At 32.7% G+C, this 19,328-nt stretch overlaps 1 protein-coding gene across 4 annotated transcripts in view; it reads right to left on the minus strand.

Moving 5' to 3' along the window:
- The window catches only part of Eip74EF (Ecdysone-induced protein E74), a 300,923-nt gene that overhangs the window by 15,553 nt on the left and 266,042 nt on the right, over nt 1-19,328 (minus strand). For 2 of the 4 annotated variants that reach the window (XM_088185116.1, XM_088185117.1), the window contains 2 exons: nt 9,994-10,146; nt 587-835 (listed from right to left, as the gene is read on the minus strand). In XM_088185116.1, the coding sequence (XP_088041242.1) occupies nt 587-835; nt 9,994-10,146 (402 nt within the window). Of the gene's footprint in view, nt 1-586; nt 836-9,993; nt 10,150-19,328 lie in introns of all 4 variants that reach the window. The other 2 variants (XM_088185115.1, XM_088185114.1) reach the window with 1 other exon arrangement.

Genomic DNA, 19,328 nt, shown 5'->3' on the forward strand with positions numbered 1-19,328 from the left:
ATTCGCCACACAGATGTCTAATTGCATCATCGCAGTGCCGCTGTTGCAAAGTGAAAATTTCCGGTTTTTCACAAGCAGAAAACGGATTCGTTCCGCAATTCGCACAAGACAAAGGAAAATCACGAAATTAATAATATATGAATTTAAACGCAACTCGTTCGTCGGAAAAGTTGCTTCACGAGCGGGCATATTTCTGTGTTTTTTTCTTGTGAAAATCTACGGAAACGCGTTTTTTCACTTTTCGAAAATTTATACTACGCAAACACCCGCCCTTGAACCTAGCTAAGTATACGCATGTCTCCAAGCTGATGAATCACCTTACGCGTTATATAATTACCGAGTTCCCGGTATATATTTATACAATAGTAACTGAAGTTATTTACACAGCGCGTGCGAATATATATCGCGGGATATGAAGGAGTTATTAAAAGCGCCGACTTCCGGTCGTTTGTGCCAAGTCTTAAAAAGTGAACCGAACGCATTCGAAAGAAATGTTTACCGAGGGAGATATTCGAAGATGATCGAAGACAGCGGCGCAGCTAAGACGATGGAGTGAATGGACGAAGTTGTACTATCAATTACTTACCGTGAGAGCGTCCGGGGGCGAAGTTGTGGTGGTGGTGCAGGAGATGCGTGGTGGGCGGGGGTGGGACTGGCTGTCGCTGGGGCGCCGGGGGCGGCGGAGGCGCAGCGCCTGGATGGTGGTAGAACGGCGGCAACAGGTGGAGGGCGGGTGCCGCCAAGCGGGCTTTCGCCTCGTCTGTGGAAGCGTGTCCGGAGCTGGAAGATTCCACATCGGAGACTCCGCTATCGGCAGGACTCGGCGGGAGCGACCCTGGACACGAGAATAAAACAAATTATAAAATAATAATCATAAAAATATACGTACAGCGTCTTAAACGTAGTTAACTTATAATATACGTAAAAATAGCCAAATGTCACATTATAATTTTAAAATTAAATAACCTTTTCAAAGGTATATACTATTTTATTTTTCTTACTTTTCTTCTGAAAACAGAAGCTTTGGAAATATACAATAGAAAAATTTTTAATTTTACATTAAAGAACAGTGTTTTGTTTATCTTATATGGAGAGCATAAACAATTTCTCCTTCAAAAGCGATATTGGCGTAATTCTTAAACATCTCTTTGAAGTCAGATTGTATTAAGAAAAATAATCAGCGACAAACAAGAGCTTGGAATCAGTCGCACTATTGAGTGGTCTTAAAATGTTTTCAAGGCAAATTCTGATTTCTTTTGAGCTGAAGAACAATTGATATGGAGTTGAATCATTTACAATATATTGTCTTTGTTAAAATCTCTAAGCTAAATAAAATATCATGTTAAATTCAGCTTGATACTTTAAAGATTTTAATTTAAATCTTATATGAATCCAAGTTTGGGTAGGAAACTCAAAAAGGGTAAAAAAAAGTATTTTAAAACTAAAAAAAAAAGATTAAAAAAAAAAAAATTTTTGTCATCAAAATGGCGGGTTTCAAAAATTAAAAAAACACAGTAACACCGTTAAAAATAAACTTATGGAAAAAAAAGTTTAAAATAATAACTTAAAATTATATAAAAATTAAAAAATGCTGTTTTTAATACATTTTTTTATTTCTGTAAAATATCAAAATAATTCATATATATATATATATTCATACCGACATGAAACTTGTATTAAAAATAGATAGTTTTTAGTCAGCCAGATCCGCCGTGTTGTTTTAAAATGGCTGCTTTTAAATAATTTAAAAAAAAAGTATCTCGAGTGAAAATAAACGAAAATAAATTAATTAATAAAAAAAAAAGGTAATATAGTTTTATTTATTCTTTTTACTTTCATTAAGTCTAAAATACAAACTAGACCAACTCATCTTTCAGAGGAAAATAAGCGAAAGAAGTACAGACAGACGTCACATCTCGTATATTGCTCTATAGATATGAGTGTTCATCAAAGAATATTCACGACTTTTTATATAATAATATTGGTCAACGTATATTCAAACCGAATTTTGTTCAATAGTAGGGCGCAAAGATAATCATCCCTTCTCAGAAGTCATAAAAATTCGGTTAATATGTTCCTTATTTAATTTGTAATATTATTATAAGAGTCGTAGTATAAACGCTAGATTACCGAGCGTTTCCTCTGCGACGGCGACGGCACGATTTTATTGCTTTTGGCGTGGATTTTTACTTCTGAGAAAGGATAATTGTTTTTTGTGCTCTCCTGTTGATCAAAATTCGGTTTAGGTATGCTTTATTCAATTCTCTCTTATTATAAATCGGAATATTGTTAAAAACAAACGTAATAACATCGCTAGATAACCGAGCGTTTTATTGCTTTGGACGTGAATTCTAAATCTTAAATTTGGTTAGAAAAATGCATATCATTTAATGAAATACTATGAATTTAAATGGAATTAGAATATTAAAAAAACGACCATGTTAGAAATAATACCTGGCGACATCAGGTAGTATTTCTAACATAATTTGTTAATTATTTCAAAACCGATTACTATCAAAATCGATGAAATCATTATCTCGATTCTATAATCAATGACGTTAATTTTACTCAGTTGAAAATATAATAGATAAATAAGTTTTGTTTTTGTGAATTAACGCATTACATAGTAAACCTCAAGGTTGACAGCCCTATTATGTTATGTGGATCTATCAGCAGAGTGACGGAAAGCGGTTAAACATACATATATGATTCAGAAAACGATTTTGATTGGCATATTTGGTTTTAAATCTCAGTGTTAGTAGTCCTATTATGCTGCTGAGCATATGTGCCATGAAACGCGAATGATTGTTAAAGCAGTGAACACATTTGTTACAGTCGCTGGATGTTGTTTTAAGATTTTTTTTAGAGAAAAATGTAAAGAAATTTTATAAAAAATGTTTTTTATAGATATATATTTTTGGCAATGTGTGGTTTTTCAGGATATAGTTACTGCCGCAGTTGTAATCATATTGACAAAATTATTTTAAAAATAGATCTTAGCTAAGTTCGTTAGTCAGCCTGATCCGCCATATTGTTTCAAAATGGCGGCTATAAAAAATTTGAATATTCGTAACTTCGTCAATAAAAAATCCTAGAGAAATAAGTAAATAGTTAGATAAAATTATATTAAAACAAAAGAAATGATATCAAAATAAAAATAAAGTGTGTAAAAAATACATACTTTTATATATAGAAATCTACTTCATTTTTGTTACATTTGCCAGATAGGTTTTTTCGTGTCTGGGAGAACGGAGTAAATAAAAATAATTTGATTATTATATAGTCATAATTCCGATCGTTCAATACTAATTAGGTTTTCCTAGATTTCCCTAATCTTACCTATAAATATGCATTGATTGTAAGCTATATAATGGTTTATAACGAATAAAATAGATATTACTGATTTACATACTGATTCTGGTGTCTCGCTAATTGCTTAGTATTTGTTAATTGTAACAAATTAGACTAATGCAGTGTCTGCCAAACTGTGTGACGTGGATATTCAAGGTGTGCCGATACGAACAATACTATGTCGTACATAATCTTTTTTTTGCTGTGAATTTAATTAACTATCAACTAATAATATTATTATTGTATTGTATATTATATGTTTATAAAACAATGTTATTTCATTGTTACTATGGTAAGAATTTGTTTATTTTATGTATTATGTATTCAAAAAAACAATGTTATTTTATCGTTACTAGAATATTATCGCCGCAAAATAAATTCTCCTCGCCCAGTGTGTCGTAAGGTAAAATTTTTGGCAGACACTAAACTAACGCATGTAAAGTTTTACAATAAAAAAAATATTCCTCAAGTTTATATCGCGCCACAAAGCCAATTTCTCTAGAAATTAAAAAGCACCCTGATATATACAATCTAAATAGAAAGAATATTGTTACTTTAAGCGTGCCTAGGTATATTTTCATTTCAATATAATAGATCTGAAAATATTGCTAATGAATATTAGTTTAACCTTGAAGAGTTTCAGAAGATAATGAGCGTTAAAAAGAATCGGATGAAAATAAGAAACCGAAGAAAGAAAATTTGTTATATTATACTACATCAAGAAACAATTCACAAAATAATATATTAATCTATAAATAAACAGATGAACGAAAATCTAAACAAAACAACCCCCGCCCTTCGTTGCGAAGAGACCGAATCATGAATCAAGAGCCACCCCTCTGGTGAATCACCCTGAGCTGCCATTGCACAACGCAGCGGGATTCAACCCTCATCCCCGAGCACGTGGCCAATGGGAGAAACAGCATCTGCCGCCCCAAGATCTGCATCTGCCAATGAACGGATTTTTTGCACAACAAGGGAGGCTCTGCATCGAATGCGCGAATAGCCTCCCTCCCTCGAATGAATGATGTTGTTGTCTTGTTGAATTTTCGCAACGAATGCGTCATATTGTGTATAATTTATTACGTAAGCGCAAGCACACACCCTTTGACCGAATCAACCCATTGTTGCCAATGCACATGGCTTCGATTCGACCGTCGTGACTCACCCAAAAGTGTCGAAAATAAGAGATTACATAATACAATGGGTTCTATTCAACCCCTTTTATAATTCTTACACTGAGTGAGCCTCAAAATAACAAGTATTACAAAAACATAATATAGTGTGAAACTTGTAAGAATAGCGAAAAGTTTACACATTGTAAAGTAGCGCAAACTTTCAACAAATTTATGTTTGGGAGGTGTGGCATTAAAAAGCGATTAGATAATAAAAAAACTAACCTACGACCATACTTTATGTACATACACACATACGTCAATATCTGCTTTCTTATCAGTGCGTAAGAATTAATTTAAATTTACATAAACAGAATATTTATTTAATACTTGAATTCCGATGTAGTAATTATAGTTCTCTATTGTTTATTATATAGTTTTAGTCAAATTAATTATAGTATTCTTAGTCACTAGTATATTAAAAAGCTGATTAACGCCATTCTACTGTACGTTATCAAATATGTATTTTTCTTGCGATAAGGTACGGTAATGTTGTTAGGTGGTATTTTGTTTATTTTTTTCGCACATTTTTTGCTGTTGATAAAACTTGACCTACACGTACGCAACGTACGCAAATTTTAAATTCACGCGAGACCCAGACGATAGCCTCACTAACCCAACCAAGAAGATACGTTCAATTACAAAGGGTCAATTAACAAAGAAAATCAATTCGATGTTATCGAACTCAGGCGCGACCTCGAGGCTTATGTTTCGAATTACCAATGTCACGAAAGTCGACATAAAAAAGAATAAGATGCAAAGTTTGCATAGCGCAACGTAGGAAACAGATGCTCTCAGGATGTGCAATGGATTGAAAAGAAAGGTGCAACTAACTTTCACTTTGATCAAACATAATGCATGTGCATGTTCAAAATGTGGCATAACTTTGGGCACATGCTCTGAAAAGTGTTTACATTGGACGAGTTTGAATGCGTGAAACACAATAGCATGTTTGCGACGACAATCGTACACATTGCTGTGAGGTTTCTGGAGAATTTCAACAAAAAATAATCAGCATTGAAAAGCATGTGTGATTCAATCATATCCTAACCCATTATTACAAGAAAATATTCTCGGATGATATCAATCACAATTAAACAGCCGCATATATAAATATTCAATCCAAGATTCATGGATTGAAACGTAAGGATGTCCATTATTGCGATCGAAAACGAATCGTTCATCCCTTTATTGGATTTTTTCATTCCGCTCATTGTTGTTTGGACAATGGGGTCCGAACCCTTTTCAAGTGGTTCGCAAGGTGCACAGTTTTTGCATTCGAATGCGCATATTGCACCAAAAGGATTTGTTTACGAAACGCCGACGCAACTTTCGGACGCATCTGTCGACGGTTTTGGTAACACATTGCGTAGATAAATGCAATATCGCAGCAGCAACAACAACAACGGAAAAAAATTAACACATTTCAGAAGATTTGTTGCGATGTGAATGGGGAGAAAAATAAAGAGTTGAAAAGCGTCTCTAAATTATTTTAATCACAATGAATATAACCGAATCTTCTTCATACACTTCCTTCCCCTATGCTTACCGGTTAATTTTCCCACAAGCGAATAATGGATGAAAGAAGTGCGAACCGGCCGCGAAACCGAGAGTCCTAAATCCGGACACGGAGTGGACAACAAACGGGGGGACAATGCCAGCGGTCATTACAATTGATCAAAAATAAGATATAAACATATAATATATATACAAAATTAATTAAAATAAATAAAAATATCTATCTACAACTTTTTACTTTTTAGAAATTGCTTTTGAAAACTTGCATTTAAAAATATAAATAAGACAGTTGGTGTCGCCTGGCTTGGAATTAACCCGTTAGTTCGCGCGAAGTTTATGTTATGATAAGGTAAATCAAATAAAACCGGGCGCTCGGAAGCGTCTTTAGGGTTACAACCCTTAAACGGCCAGCACAATGGACTGTCCGTAAGTTATTACAACGAGACGTGGAATGACCCCTGTTTTTTAGCAGAAAACTGACCCCTGCATTCATAGCGTACCCTCGATTAATGGTTTTCTGTCCATTCCTTCCTCATATTTAAAAACCGGATATGTTTTACCGTTTGACATCTCATACAAAATAATACATACTATTATAGATCCCCTTGGCAGCGGATCATCTCTATTGTTTTTCAATTCTGAGAAATGTTAAGAATGATAACTGCCGTAGTTTTTAACAAAAAACTTTTTTTTTTATATTTTTTTATTATCGATTAGTCGCAATTGCAATATTGTTGCAATTGCGACTAATCAAAAAATTAAAATAATATATAAAATATAAATGAAGACAAAATAGAATTAAAAAAATGTTTTGCTACTACATTTTTTGACATTTATTTGGCGTTTTGATAACTCTGTTGATATAAAACTTGTTATAAAAATAGATCTCAGATAAGATTGTTAACAAGCTTGATAAGTCATCTTGTTTAAAAACGATGAATAATAAAAAAAGGTCAAAAATATTTATTAAAAAAAAAAATTTTTTTTTTACACATTTAAATATACAGAAATCTACCAAATTATTGCGGCCTTTGGAGAAAGGATTAAAAATATCAAGCGTGTCTAGAGAGAATCGGAATTAGTTATTATTATATTATTATACTTCCATTACATATTAGGTTTTCCTTGATTTTCCTAATCACACAGATAAATAATTAAAAAAATCGAACTTGTTCGAGCATCTAACAATTGTTAACTGCAATAATAGTTTATAAATAAAGAAAATCATAACTTCGTTAGAAAAAATCTTAAGAGGTAAAAAAACGTTTTAAAATAGAAATTAAGACAAAATTAAAATTTAAAAAACTGTTTTACTTTTACATTTTTTGACATTTATTTGGGTTTTTGAGAACTCTGTAACAGTCGTAGTTTCAATCATATTAATATAAAACTTGTTATAAAAATAGATCTCGGATAAAATACGTCATCTTCTTTCAAAATGATTTATTGACTAATATAAAAGAGGTCAAAAATGTTGAATAAGAAAAATTAAAGTAAAAATTTTTTTCGCACTTTTATACACAGAAATCTACGTTTATTTGGATTTTTGAGAACTCTGTAACAGTCGTAGTTATAATCAATCATATTGATATACAACTTGTTATAAAAGTAGATCTCGGGTAAGATTGTTAGCTAGGCATATTGTTTCAAAATGATGATTTTAAATAAAAAAAATGTTAATTAATTATAATTAAAATCAAAAATTTTTTTTCTCACAATTTTATACACTAAAATATACCCAATTCTTGCTGACTTTGCCGAAAGGAATAAAAATATTAAGCGTGCTTAGGATTTCGGAATTATTTATTATTATATAATTATACTTCCACACAGCTTAGGTTTTCCTTGATTTTCCTAATCTCAGAGATGAATAGTTAAAATAAAATCGGGCTAGGTCGAGCATCTAATGATTTTAAGCTGCAATACTAGTGTATAATTAATAAAATAGTGTTTATCCCGTTGTAACGCAATAGGTTATCGTTTCTAAAGACTTTGAATGAATAAATATTCTTCAAGCTTTTAAAAATCACTCTGATCTATGCAGTTTATGAAGAAGCGAACATATGGGAGAAAATAATATTGTACATACGCCTAAAGATTTTTTCAACTCAATATTAAAAATAGTTATCTAATGAATTTTAGTTTAACCTTGAAGTTGAACAAATTAACAAATGAGGACTAAGCATCGTTCGGGTCACTTCAAGTCACTACTTAATTAGTAATTGATTATATTTATCCTGTTGTAACGTATTGGGCTAATTTTTACAATAAATAAAATTTATGCAAGATGGCATTTTGTCTTTGACAATTAATTAGTGTTTACCCCGTTGTACCGCATTTGGCTAACGTGTCATGTTGTATCAGAAAGTTTACAATAAATAAAAGTTATGCAATATGGAATTTTATCTTTGACAGTTAATTAGTGTTTATACAGTTGTAATGCATTGGGCTAACGCCTGTTATGTTGCAACGAAAGATTAACGATAAAATAATGTTATGCAATATGGTATTTTTGCAGTTAAATGAGTATTTTAAAACTAGATATGTTACGAAAAACAGAGCTCACTGTACAAGAGTTGTTGCTACTTCAAATTTATTCCAACAAAATTCCTGCTTTTTATTATAGTTTCTATGATCAACCATTAAAAATATTACTCATAAAAAAATCAAATTGCAGAGAAAGCATATTTATTATATATCAAACCCAGATGATATTTGTGGTGATTATATTGATAACATTGTAATTGCGCAATGTTACAGAATTTACAAAGAATTGACACAGAAAAGTATTACAAAAATACAAATAAAATTCATATTACATTGTAATTTGGAGCCTAAAACTCAGAATTTTAAATTGGTGTATTTTTGATAATTTCATGACACTTGAGCTCACTGAGTCAGTTTTTCTACTTTATGTATAATATTATGATATGTAGTACATTTTTTCATTTAAAAATAAGTTTCAGTATTACGATTAAATATATAATGTTTTTAACGTTATATTAAAATATTTGTTTAATGTAGTAATATATAGTGTCTACTGCTGACGGTATTTTAATATTTTTTGTCATAAAATGTGGCACATAGCTTATAGCTATATGTATTATTTATCTGAGAGTAGATTAGATTATGATATATTGTAAAAAACATACGGTTCAATATGAATTTTTTACTTTTTCTATTTTAAACATTTATAATTATATTTAAGAGCCTTAAGCACAATTTTTATTGAAAGACTAGAACTTTACGAATATAGCGGTATATCATAATCAATTATAAAAAAGTTATTAGAGATGATTTTTTCAATGCAAAAGTTTATATTATAATATGAGCTAATTCAGAGAATACAATATATATATATATATATATTTTATATTGATAGTCAACTGCGCATTCAGCGTGTAATGTAAATTCAAAATCTGACGATTACAAAGGGTCTTTCTTGCGCATGTGATGAATAAAAAAAGAAACGGTCATCTGGACGCTCAAAAATGCAGTTGCATTCCGGAACTGCAATCCCCATTGTGTGATGTCCTAGTGGTCATTTAGTATGTGAGAATTGATATAAAAAGGGGTGGATAGCTCGGACAACCGGATGCGTTTTAATACCCAGAAGAAGTTAGTAACGAAAAGCTTTCGTGCGAGCCGACCTATGTATTATTATTATGTATTCTATAATATAATAAGAAAAATAAAGAAGCGCATAAATTAATCCGAAAGGGTGCTGGTATGCAAATCGGCGGCATTTGCATACACAAGAAGAGAGTGAATTATTAACGATGGACGTGTCGCGGATTCGTCCTTTTGCGCGATTAAATGACAAATTTGTGTAATGGGAATGTCCGAGAGGTTGATTCTCACCCCGTATCATGGTAATAGCTAACGGTCATCTTTAGAAATCGGGGATGCTGGAATATTATTATAGCGGCGTCGGAGAGGGAAAACTTACCGTTTGATCCGGTGGTGTAGGGCGTGTTGCGATGGTGTGCCAACACGTGCTGTACGTGGTGGGCATGGTGGTGTGCATGGGGTGGCGCACTCAGCAGTCCGTGGAGGAGGGCCTTCGGCAGCGAGCTCTTCTGCGACAACGGCAGCACAGTGTCTACTGCAACGCAAACGAAGATGCTTTTAGATTTCTATACATTTAAGATGACGTAGATTCGATGTCTATTTTTTTATATCTATAGCAATTTATGAAATGAGTTGAAAATTGAAGATGAGCGATCGTCTCGCATTATATGAATTTCGGAGCAGCAGGGCGAAACTTTTCGCCCTTGAACTTTCGCCGCGATAGAGGTTCGGCAATTAGCCGATGGCTGAGCGAAAGCTAAACTTTCGCTTTAATCTCCATTATTATAATTCTATTAATGTAATTAAAATTAACGTATAACGCTTCGAGATAATCCCTAGTTCGCGGAATCCTTTCAGGGGGTTTGCGTTTACCCCGTGGCGCATTATTCATTTCCTTCCACGGTAGTCTCTGAACCTCTGAACGCCGGCAACACCCCTAATGCGCCCCCGCCGGTTCGCAAGGTCACCGAGTTCACCCGACAAGGTCACCGAACAGGAAATGACCCTCCTCTTTCGTTTTATGTTTCGCCGAAGCGACCCGACCGCCCCCTCACTGGAAAACTTTCCCATTACGCTAGCGAAAGGGGAGAAAAGTCTGGAAAATGCAACACGTTCTCTTCAACGTAAATATAAATAAGAATTTGATTATAACAATAAACAGTTGAAGACCCCAAGGATAACAAAAATGTAGTTTCCATATATAATGTATTATATAATGTAATAGAAACGTTTATATTATTACAAGTAATTTTAACTTAAATATGTAAAATTCTCATAATAAAAGAGACAATTTGTAGTATTGATTTGCACGCCGATGTAATCTCAGAAATGTAAAATTCACAGTAATACTAATTATTATTATCAATATAAATTACAATTTTATTGTAAATATTAATATAGGTATTTAAAATCAGAACTTAATTGATCTATTTTCAAGTTTTATGTCAATATGATTACAACTACGCCAATTACCGTAAACGCCGTTTACCTTTTTACTTCTTTATCTAAGATTTCTTAAAACACATTACGGTCCGATAACGCTTTTTCGCGTGATAGCGAAATTTTTTAGTTTGTCCGCTCACGCATTTACGAGGGTTTAAAATAATGTATTTCAAGCTTATAAAAATAACACGGAAACGTAATAAACATTTTTTTCTAGAGATGCAAATGTATACATTTATTATTTCACTATTTGTCAAACATAGAAATATATATTTAAGATTCCGCGAAAATAGCGAACCGTAATGTGATTTTTTATTTTTTTAATAACCGCCATTTTTAGTCGAGATCTATTTTTAGAACAAGTTTCATGGTAATATTATTACAACTGTGGAAGTTAAGGTGTTTTTTACTTCTTTACTTTTTCTCCCAAGATTTTTCTTAACATAGTGCGATTTTATTTTAATATCTGCTCTTTTGAAAAAATATGGTGAATCAAACTGGGTAACGAACTTAGCCGAAATATCAAGTTATATGTCAATATGACTACAACTAATGCAATTATCGTGCTTTAAAAAACTCGCAAAAATAACAAAAAATAGCTTTTTATATAATATTTCATAAAACACATTATAGTCCGTTCACGCGTTTTTGCGTGATAGCGAAATTTTGCTATAAGACGATGAAAATAATGTAACTCAAGCTTATAAAAATATCGTACCAACGTAATAAAGATTTAATTTATTTTTCAGAAATGCCAATGTATACATTTATAATTTCAGCGTTCGGCAAAGCATAGAAATATATATTAAAAATTACGCGAAAATAGCGGACCGTTTAATAATCGGCATTTTGAAAAAATATAGCGAATCAGGCTAGAAACTAACGAACTTAACTGAGGCTTATACATGACGATAGAATAAAAATTTGTTATATTCATTTATGTACAGTAGACCCCCAATAATACGGTAAATTGGGGACGTGTTATTTGGGTGCCCGTTACATTATGTACGAGCGAGCCAAAGGGATGATATTTCACCACACGCGCTTGATTCGCTTCTACATATTGCAAAAAATTGTATGAGTATTTTCTAGCCCCCAATTACACGCGCCCAAATAGCACGTTTCTAATTTACCGTGTTATTGGGGGTCTACTGTATGTATATGTAGTACAAAAAGCATCTAAAAATTTCGCGCTGCGCGGTCATGATTGAGTAAATATCTTAAATTCACGGCATATTATTACACAAATGTTAATTTATAAGTCAAAAAGTTATTTTACATAAAAAAAATAATCCAATTTCTCGGCAAATAAAAAAATCTATAATTAAAATTATATTTTGAGAAAGTACTCAAAAATGTTTCGTTGTGTTTAGCTTTCGATCCCTAAGCGGGGTTACATCTGAACCCCAAAATGATTGTATAATAATATCTAGGTGATATTTATTGTAATCTATAATCATAAACCAATGAATTGGTCGCAAAAAATATTATTTCTCAAATTTAGATGGGGTTACTTTATACCCCATTATATTATTTTGGATCAAATTAAGCTGATTTGAAAAATTCACAATTCTTGTATTTAGCATAATTTAAGAATATTTATTGTATATCTGTAACATTAGTTCATTGCGTTACAAAGGGGTAAACATAACACAACTTACTGAAATCTAAGTCTATAAATTAATTTTAAACTATTATTACGGTTTAATCTATATATGTTACAATTACGATGCACGATCTAACCCGATTTTATAATTATTTATTACGATATTCATTTGCGAGATTAAGAAAATCTAGGTAAACCTAATCTGCGATGGTCAATCAGAATTATAATTAGATAATAATCAATACTTCCGATCTCCTAGAAACGGTAGAAATTGAAAAAAAACTAGTGTCCATGTAGGATTCGAACATACATATGTATTAATATATTTTATTCATATTGGAGAACTCATATAACACGTTTTTGCCTTGTTTTTCAGATACTTGTCTCTTACTTTCAACTGAAGAGTGTTAAAATATAATTGTTCAATAATGTTTACAAATGTGAAAACGTATCTCTTTTATTAACTTATTTTAATTTGTCACATGCACTCGTCTGTATATATAAGTTTACGGAAAACAATTGTTCGTTTATCAACATAACCATAATAGCGTTCATATTTTCGCAAAATTAAGTATGCGATAAGTCCAAGGATTTCGGAAACGAACGTCTAAAAAGTGGGTCGTGCCATTTCCAAGAACATCGTATGAATACAATAACTTTATCCGTACACACGCGAACAAAAACCGCGACAGATCGCTCCTCGGACACTTCCTAGAATCAGTGATAAAATTTCGTATAGTCGTCTAAGGTCGTACGCGACGACATCGAAAGCGACCTTCTCGATCCGAGCGAAGGAAAACCTCGATTCGTCCGATACAGCCGAACGGTCGACGTGGAAAATCGCACGGAGGAGTCAGCGACCTTGAGAGCGAAAGTTTCCCGGAAAAGCAACCTCTCACTCCCGAAGAGCTTTCGACCCCTACACAGTCGCGGTGTAAAGTTGCAGTCTAGACTGATCGATTTCCCTTTGTGTAGCGTGTGAGTCAGCGGACGGAGTTAATCAAAATTTTCGCTTTTAATAATACTTGATAAGATATGCGATTAAATAGCAGGATTTTATATATCCGGAAACTTTCTATGCAGATAACGGTGGTGTATGAATCGTTATCATGATGTATGTATTTTCACACGGAAACCATGGTAACAATCACTGTAGGTGTTTGTACAATAGATAATAATGTGTTTATATGTATATGTATAAACACCTCGATGAAATCATAAGCGATTTCGCAACACGACATCGACCTTGATCTTGAAAACGGCATTTCGTACCAGCCAACTCGTTGGCTGCGAAAAATCAGCACGGCGATTATATCGGCCGTTGAAATAAAATAAGTGTCGGTTTTGCATAATCGCGAGCCGGAAAAACGCTTTCCAGCTCAGCGGGAAAACTGGCGCGAGAGCGAGACGACATCAGTCCACGTGTTGGCGGTCGGACGATGCGCGAGAGCGAGACGGCAACGTGTGACGCAACCCGACACAGAAACCGAAAGCGAACTTTTGCTTTCGAACGAGGCTGTGACCTTTACCAAAAGCAGATAAGCAACTTCTGGTGTGCGTGCGCGAAAATGCACACGATGCAACCAGGTATGTGACCGCCAATTTAACACGTGACATTTTTAGACTATTCTTATTGCAATGAAATAAATGGATGAGCCATTAATACAGTACATTTTTTAGAATGCCGTCACCTCATTGTTGATAGGCTACTAACAAAAAGCGTAATAGGAAATGAATTACTGTGTAATGATTTCCTGTTTTGCTTTTAATGCAAGGAAAAATGTATGTACTGTTTTATCGTAAAACAATATTTGGCCATTAGATTTTTAAGACTGTGCTACTATTATTTTTATTCTTTAAAATTCACCACAGTAACCTAATAGGCGTTAGCGTAAAATGTTATGGCGTGTGTAACAACATTCATGACAAAATAATCTTAATTGTAAATTACAATTTTTTTAAGCAATGATCATTTTAAATGATTATTAAAAAACTAATTCTTCGTTCATTATAATTAATTTTATTTATTCCATTATTACTATACGTATTTCAATAAATGACTATTACAATATTTTTACTTTCTTGTCTTTACGTATTTGCAGTATAGCGTGTAATGGGTCATCAGCATGTCGCTGTTCAGCTCAACTTTCAACTTAAAATTTAAGCATAATAGACATAAAAATGGCAGCCAGAATGACATATGCAAATATTAAATATCTCACACGTTCATAATCGTACAAGGGATTACGAATTCAGAGCTGTTCAACTCAAAATATACGGATATCAGGATTTATTTCATTGGACACTTTTGGCATAACGTAAAAGACATTTATTTGATTAAAATACTATAAGAATTAATATAATTGTTAAAATGAACACTTCCGAAGTTTAAATTATTAGGAACTGTATCAAACTAAGTATACCCTATTTGCGTTACCACAGTCAGTTCGAGAGCTGTCATTTCATATTTGAGAAAGAGATTGCAAGTTTGGGTTTACTCCATACTATTAGCTCTAAAGCACACGATGCAGATATACGTTCGATATACTAATCATTACTCCTATTTTTATATTTATTATTAAAATCAACAAAACAAAATTTTTATCAGCAACAAAAAATCCACAAAAATTCTAATCTTATTTTATTTTATATGTATTACAAAACTAGTAGTAAATTAAATCAATATGTAGTCTAGTAGTTATATTTTCGCTAGCGTTTCAGTGAAATCATATCCGAATACATTTTAACCGGTAGGTATACAATTTCTACTAAAACTAAAAGATGTTGCTCTACAATATATACGGAACACATTTGACAGTTCAAACGAAGTAATCAAACCTAACTGAACTTGAACTTTCATTAGGTTTGGTTTAATTTGTTATATATGTATATTACAGGCAAAGTATGAATTTCGAGAATGCATACATTTACTAGGCGATGTATGCACTGTCAAATCACCTCAGTTACAGTACACGCAAAATAATTTATGAATAATTTTAATAGTTATTGTTCGATGCTTGTCAAAGTATTCAAAATTAAATAATTTATTTTAGCTTTTAACGATTTTCAAATGTACTATGTACCATAATTTGTTATAATCAATTACACAAATTAAATATGTTTTTTTTTTTAAATTCCATTTTTGGAGAATTTTTAGTCCCTAAAATATGCGATCTATCCGTAAGCTTAGGAAAATCTAGATAAAACTTATCTGTGATGATTGATCGGAATTATAATTATACATAATAATCACTAATTCTGATTTTCCAGACACGATAGAAATGACGTTTGAATGCCGTAAGGACGCCGGTGTCCGCATAAGAACGACGACATAAATGCCACTAGAACGCGGATGTCTTAGTACATTTTTTGTAAAATTATGAAATATTTTTTTTTTGTAAAATTATAAATTATATTTTTAAGACTTTTTGTGGACTTGTATAAACTGTATTTTATTTTGTTCTTATAATAGTAGTATAATAGTACACAAAAAAATCGAAATTATATTTATAAATATATTTTTATATCATCAATATTTGCAAAAAAAATGCTTGGCATTTTTAGTTTACTCCGCCTAATTTCGCTGGGCACTTAAGGTGTTAAGGTCTATTTGGAATTTGAACCCATGTCTTTCAAGTCAATAATCAGCGACTTATAACACATCAACGTATAATATATCGTATATTTCGGAATCCAATGTGGAAGGGTTGGCATTCCTTGTCTACGCGCCGAGATAGCAAGATAAGAATAAGCTATTGTTTTGTGTGTAAAGGTTGACGACCTGTGATTAAGATGTGTGCTGAGTTTGCGTAACGAGCGAATAAGGTGTATTGCGACTGCTCTAAGTGTGCGAATGAGGACGCGGAAAGGCACTTGACTTCTTTTGAAGTCCGAACCAAACGACCATGGCGATGCATTTATGCGCTTCGTTGGATTCTTTAAATGTCTACAAAAAATAAAAATATTGATAGAAAAAGAAACACTATTTCGGAACACAGGCAATATATAGTTAATTTCATTACTGATAAAAAATATGTATTTGTCCATTCAAACTACATGCTTACGTGCATTTAGATTAACAGGAAAATCGTACGCTAATTATGAAAATACAAGTAGATCAGTTCTATGAACATACGTGTTAAACGTGCTTTTTTATTTTTAGTATCTACACGTAGTCTTGGATTAGGATATTTCCGAAACAGCAATACGTGATTAAATTTGTTATCAATTGTGACTATATTAGTGGGTCATATTGATCATTGATCAGTATCATCCAATTAGCGACCGGAGGGTTAAGCTCAGTGTTGAAACGCGGATGGTGCGTGAAAAAAACCACAATCCGCCGACCTCGTAACTGAAAGTGTGACGTCAGTTACGTGACTATCGGCGTCGGTTGTAATACTTTTGCACGGTAATCAGCCGAGTGTTGCGGCTGTCGTTGCGCAACGACAGAGGCCGGTACAACGCCGGCCAGGTACACGGTCTCATTCAACAATTCGAATGACACCGTTTTTCGGCAATGCCCGAGAGGATATTGCGACGGGCTTTGGATGATGGTGAAACAGTCGGCCGGCCGCGGGCGGAATGATCTTTCCCAAAAGGAAAACGATTGTTTGCTTCTAGATCGCGAGCAATCATTACGACTATGGCAGGGCTGTGCAGAATGCAGATGCAGAAGAATACACAAAAATAGTTCATCTCATTTCAGATTACCTTAAAAGTCATTGCTTGTTTTTCTTATATTTATTTTCAATCCTAAATCAACAATGGCAGTTAAGATGAAATAATCTCAGTTGAGATATGTTATGCTTTATGGGTTTCAATTCTGTCATAATGCGACAATATCAGTTAAAACATATGTAATGCGATGAGCATGGATGCCATTAAATTTAGAAATTGTCAAATGTGGTTCTAAAAATTTCGCTCTGGGAATTTTGACAGGTCCTTTTGGGTTGTTAGTGAAGATATTAGGCTGCCATCAAAGCAAGTCCGATATTAACGATACAGAAGCTAGCTCAAAAGCTCAACGTGTTGCCCACATTAGTTCAGACATTTAAAAAAAAATAGCAAAAGTTGCTGAATATAGATATATCATAAATTGTCTGAGGAAAATCTCGCGTATCGAATCTCAATATGTCAATAATTAATTATTCTATAACAGAAAAAAATATATCTGAGTCGTATGTTACTGGATATGAGAAGTGGATCATTTAAACGGCAGTGGTTGGACGCCAATTCCACCCCGAGAACAGGATTACACCCCAATAAGATAATGTTATGCATTTGGTGGGATATGAAAGACATAGTTCATTATGAGTTATTGGATTATGGGCAGACAATTATGACAGACGCGCAGTGTGCTCAGCTAATTCGTTTAAAAGCGACTCAGACCGTAAAAAGACCTTCCCTTATGAATTAAAAAAGAGTAATTTTACATCAAGACAACGCTCGCTTTCATTTGTTCAATTTTCATGGATTTTCATGGAAACTACTTTTTCATCCACCGAATTTTTCAGACATTGCTCCAAACAATTATCATCTATTTAGATCACTGAAACAGGTTTAAAGTGGAAAAAAATATTTTACTAAAACTGAAAAACGACAATAATTATTGCAGATATAAATAAATGGATAATATATTATAATTAAGTAAAAGTATTATAACACATTATATTTTTAGCTCATATAACCCGCACCTTAAAAAACGCACTCATTTACATTTGAATAAAAAAATTATAAATAAATTTACAATTTATCGTTTAAAAGTTCAGCCATATTACTTAATTAATTAATTAATAAATTATTATTTTCTATAAACCATAAAATTATTGGAACTATATATTTTATTTTAGGAATTTGATCTAATGGGACAATCTGATATTACACAGGGCATAGAATATTTAAGCAACTAGTTAATACAAGAGTATATGTATATAAAGAACAGAAAAACATTTTCCCTACTGGTCCAATGTAGCATACAATCTATCTGATGTTAAAAATCGACGTCAAACAAACATTATTACGGTTAACAATATGTGGGAATTAAATGAGGCATATCTAAATCGAATTTTGACCAATATGAGAGCGCAATAAACAATTATCACTTCTCAGAAGTCAAAAATTCACGTCAAAAGCAATAAAAATCGTGTCGGCGCCGTTGCAGTGGGAACGCTCGTTACCGAGCGTTCCCACTGCAACGGCGCCGACACGATTTTTATTGCTTTTGACGTGAATTTTTGACTTCTGAGAAGTGATAATTGTTTTTGCGCCCTCCTATTGACCAAAATTCGATTTGAATATACTTTGACCAATACTCATGCAGCATAAGTCGTTTGAATATACTATACTTAATACTCATATTAGATGAGTTGGTCTAATTTGTATTTTAGACTAAATAGTTTTAAAACTTTCGTTAGGTTAGCTTGGGGTTTAAACAGCAAATGGAAGTTTCGCAACTGTCAAATTGAGTTGCATAGACATTTTAGAGCAGCATATAATTTTACTGGCGCCCATCAGTTAAATTATATGCAGCTCTAAAATGTCTAAAAAAAGTATATAATAATAAATTAAGCATTTTTCTTTTAACACACTCATTGGTCAGTAATTTGTACAGCATTGTGTTATCCATATTTTATATTATTCAAAAAGTTTATGAAAGTAATTAG

Source organism: Plectrocnemia conspersa, unplaced genomic scaffold (genome assembly GCF_051122295.1).
Source record: "Plectrocnemia conspersa isolate PC_06_02 unplaced genomic scaffold, ASM5112229v1 ptg000004l, whole genome shotgun sequence".
Classification (NCBI taxonomy): Eukaryota; Metazoa; Arthropoda; class Insecta; order Trichoptera; family Polycentropodidae; genus Plectrocnemia; species Plectrocnemia conspersa.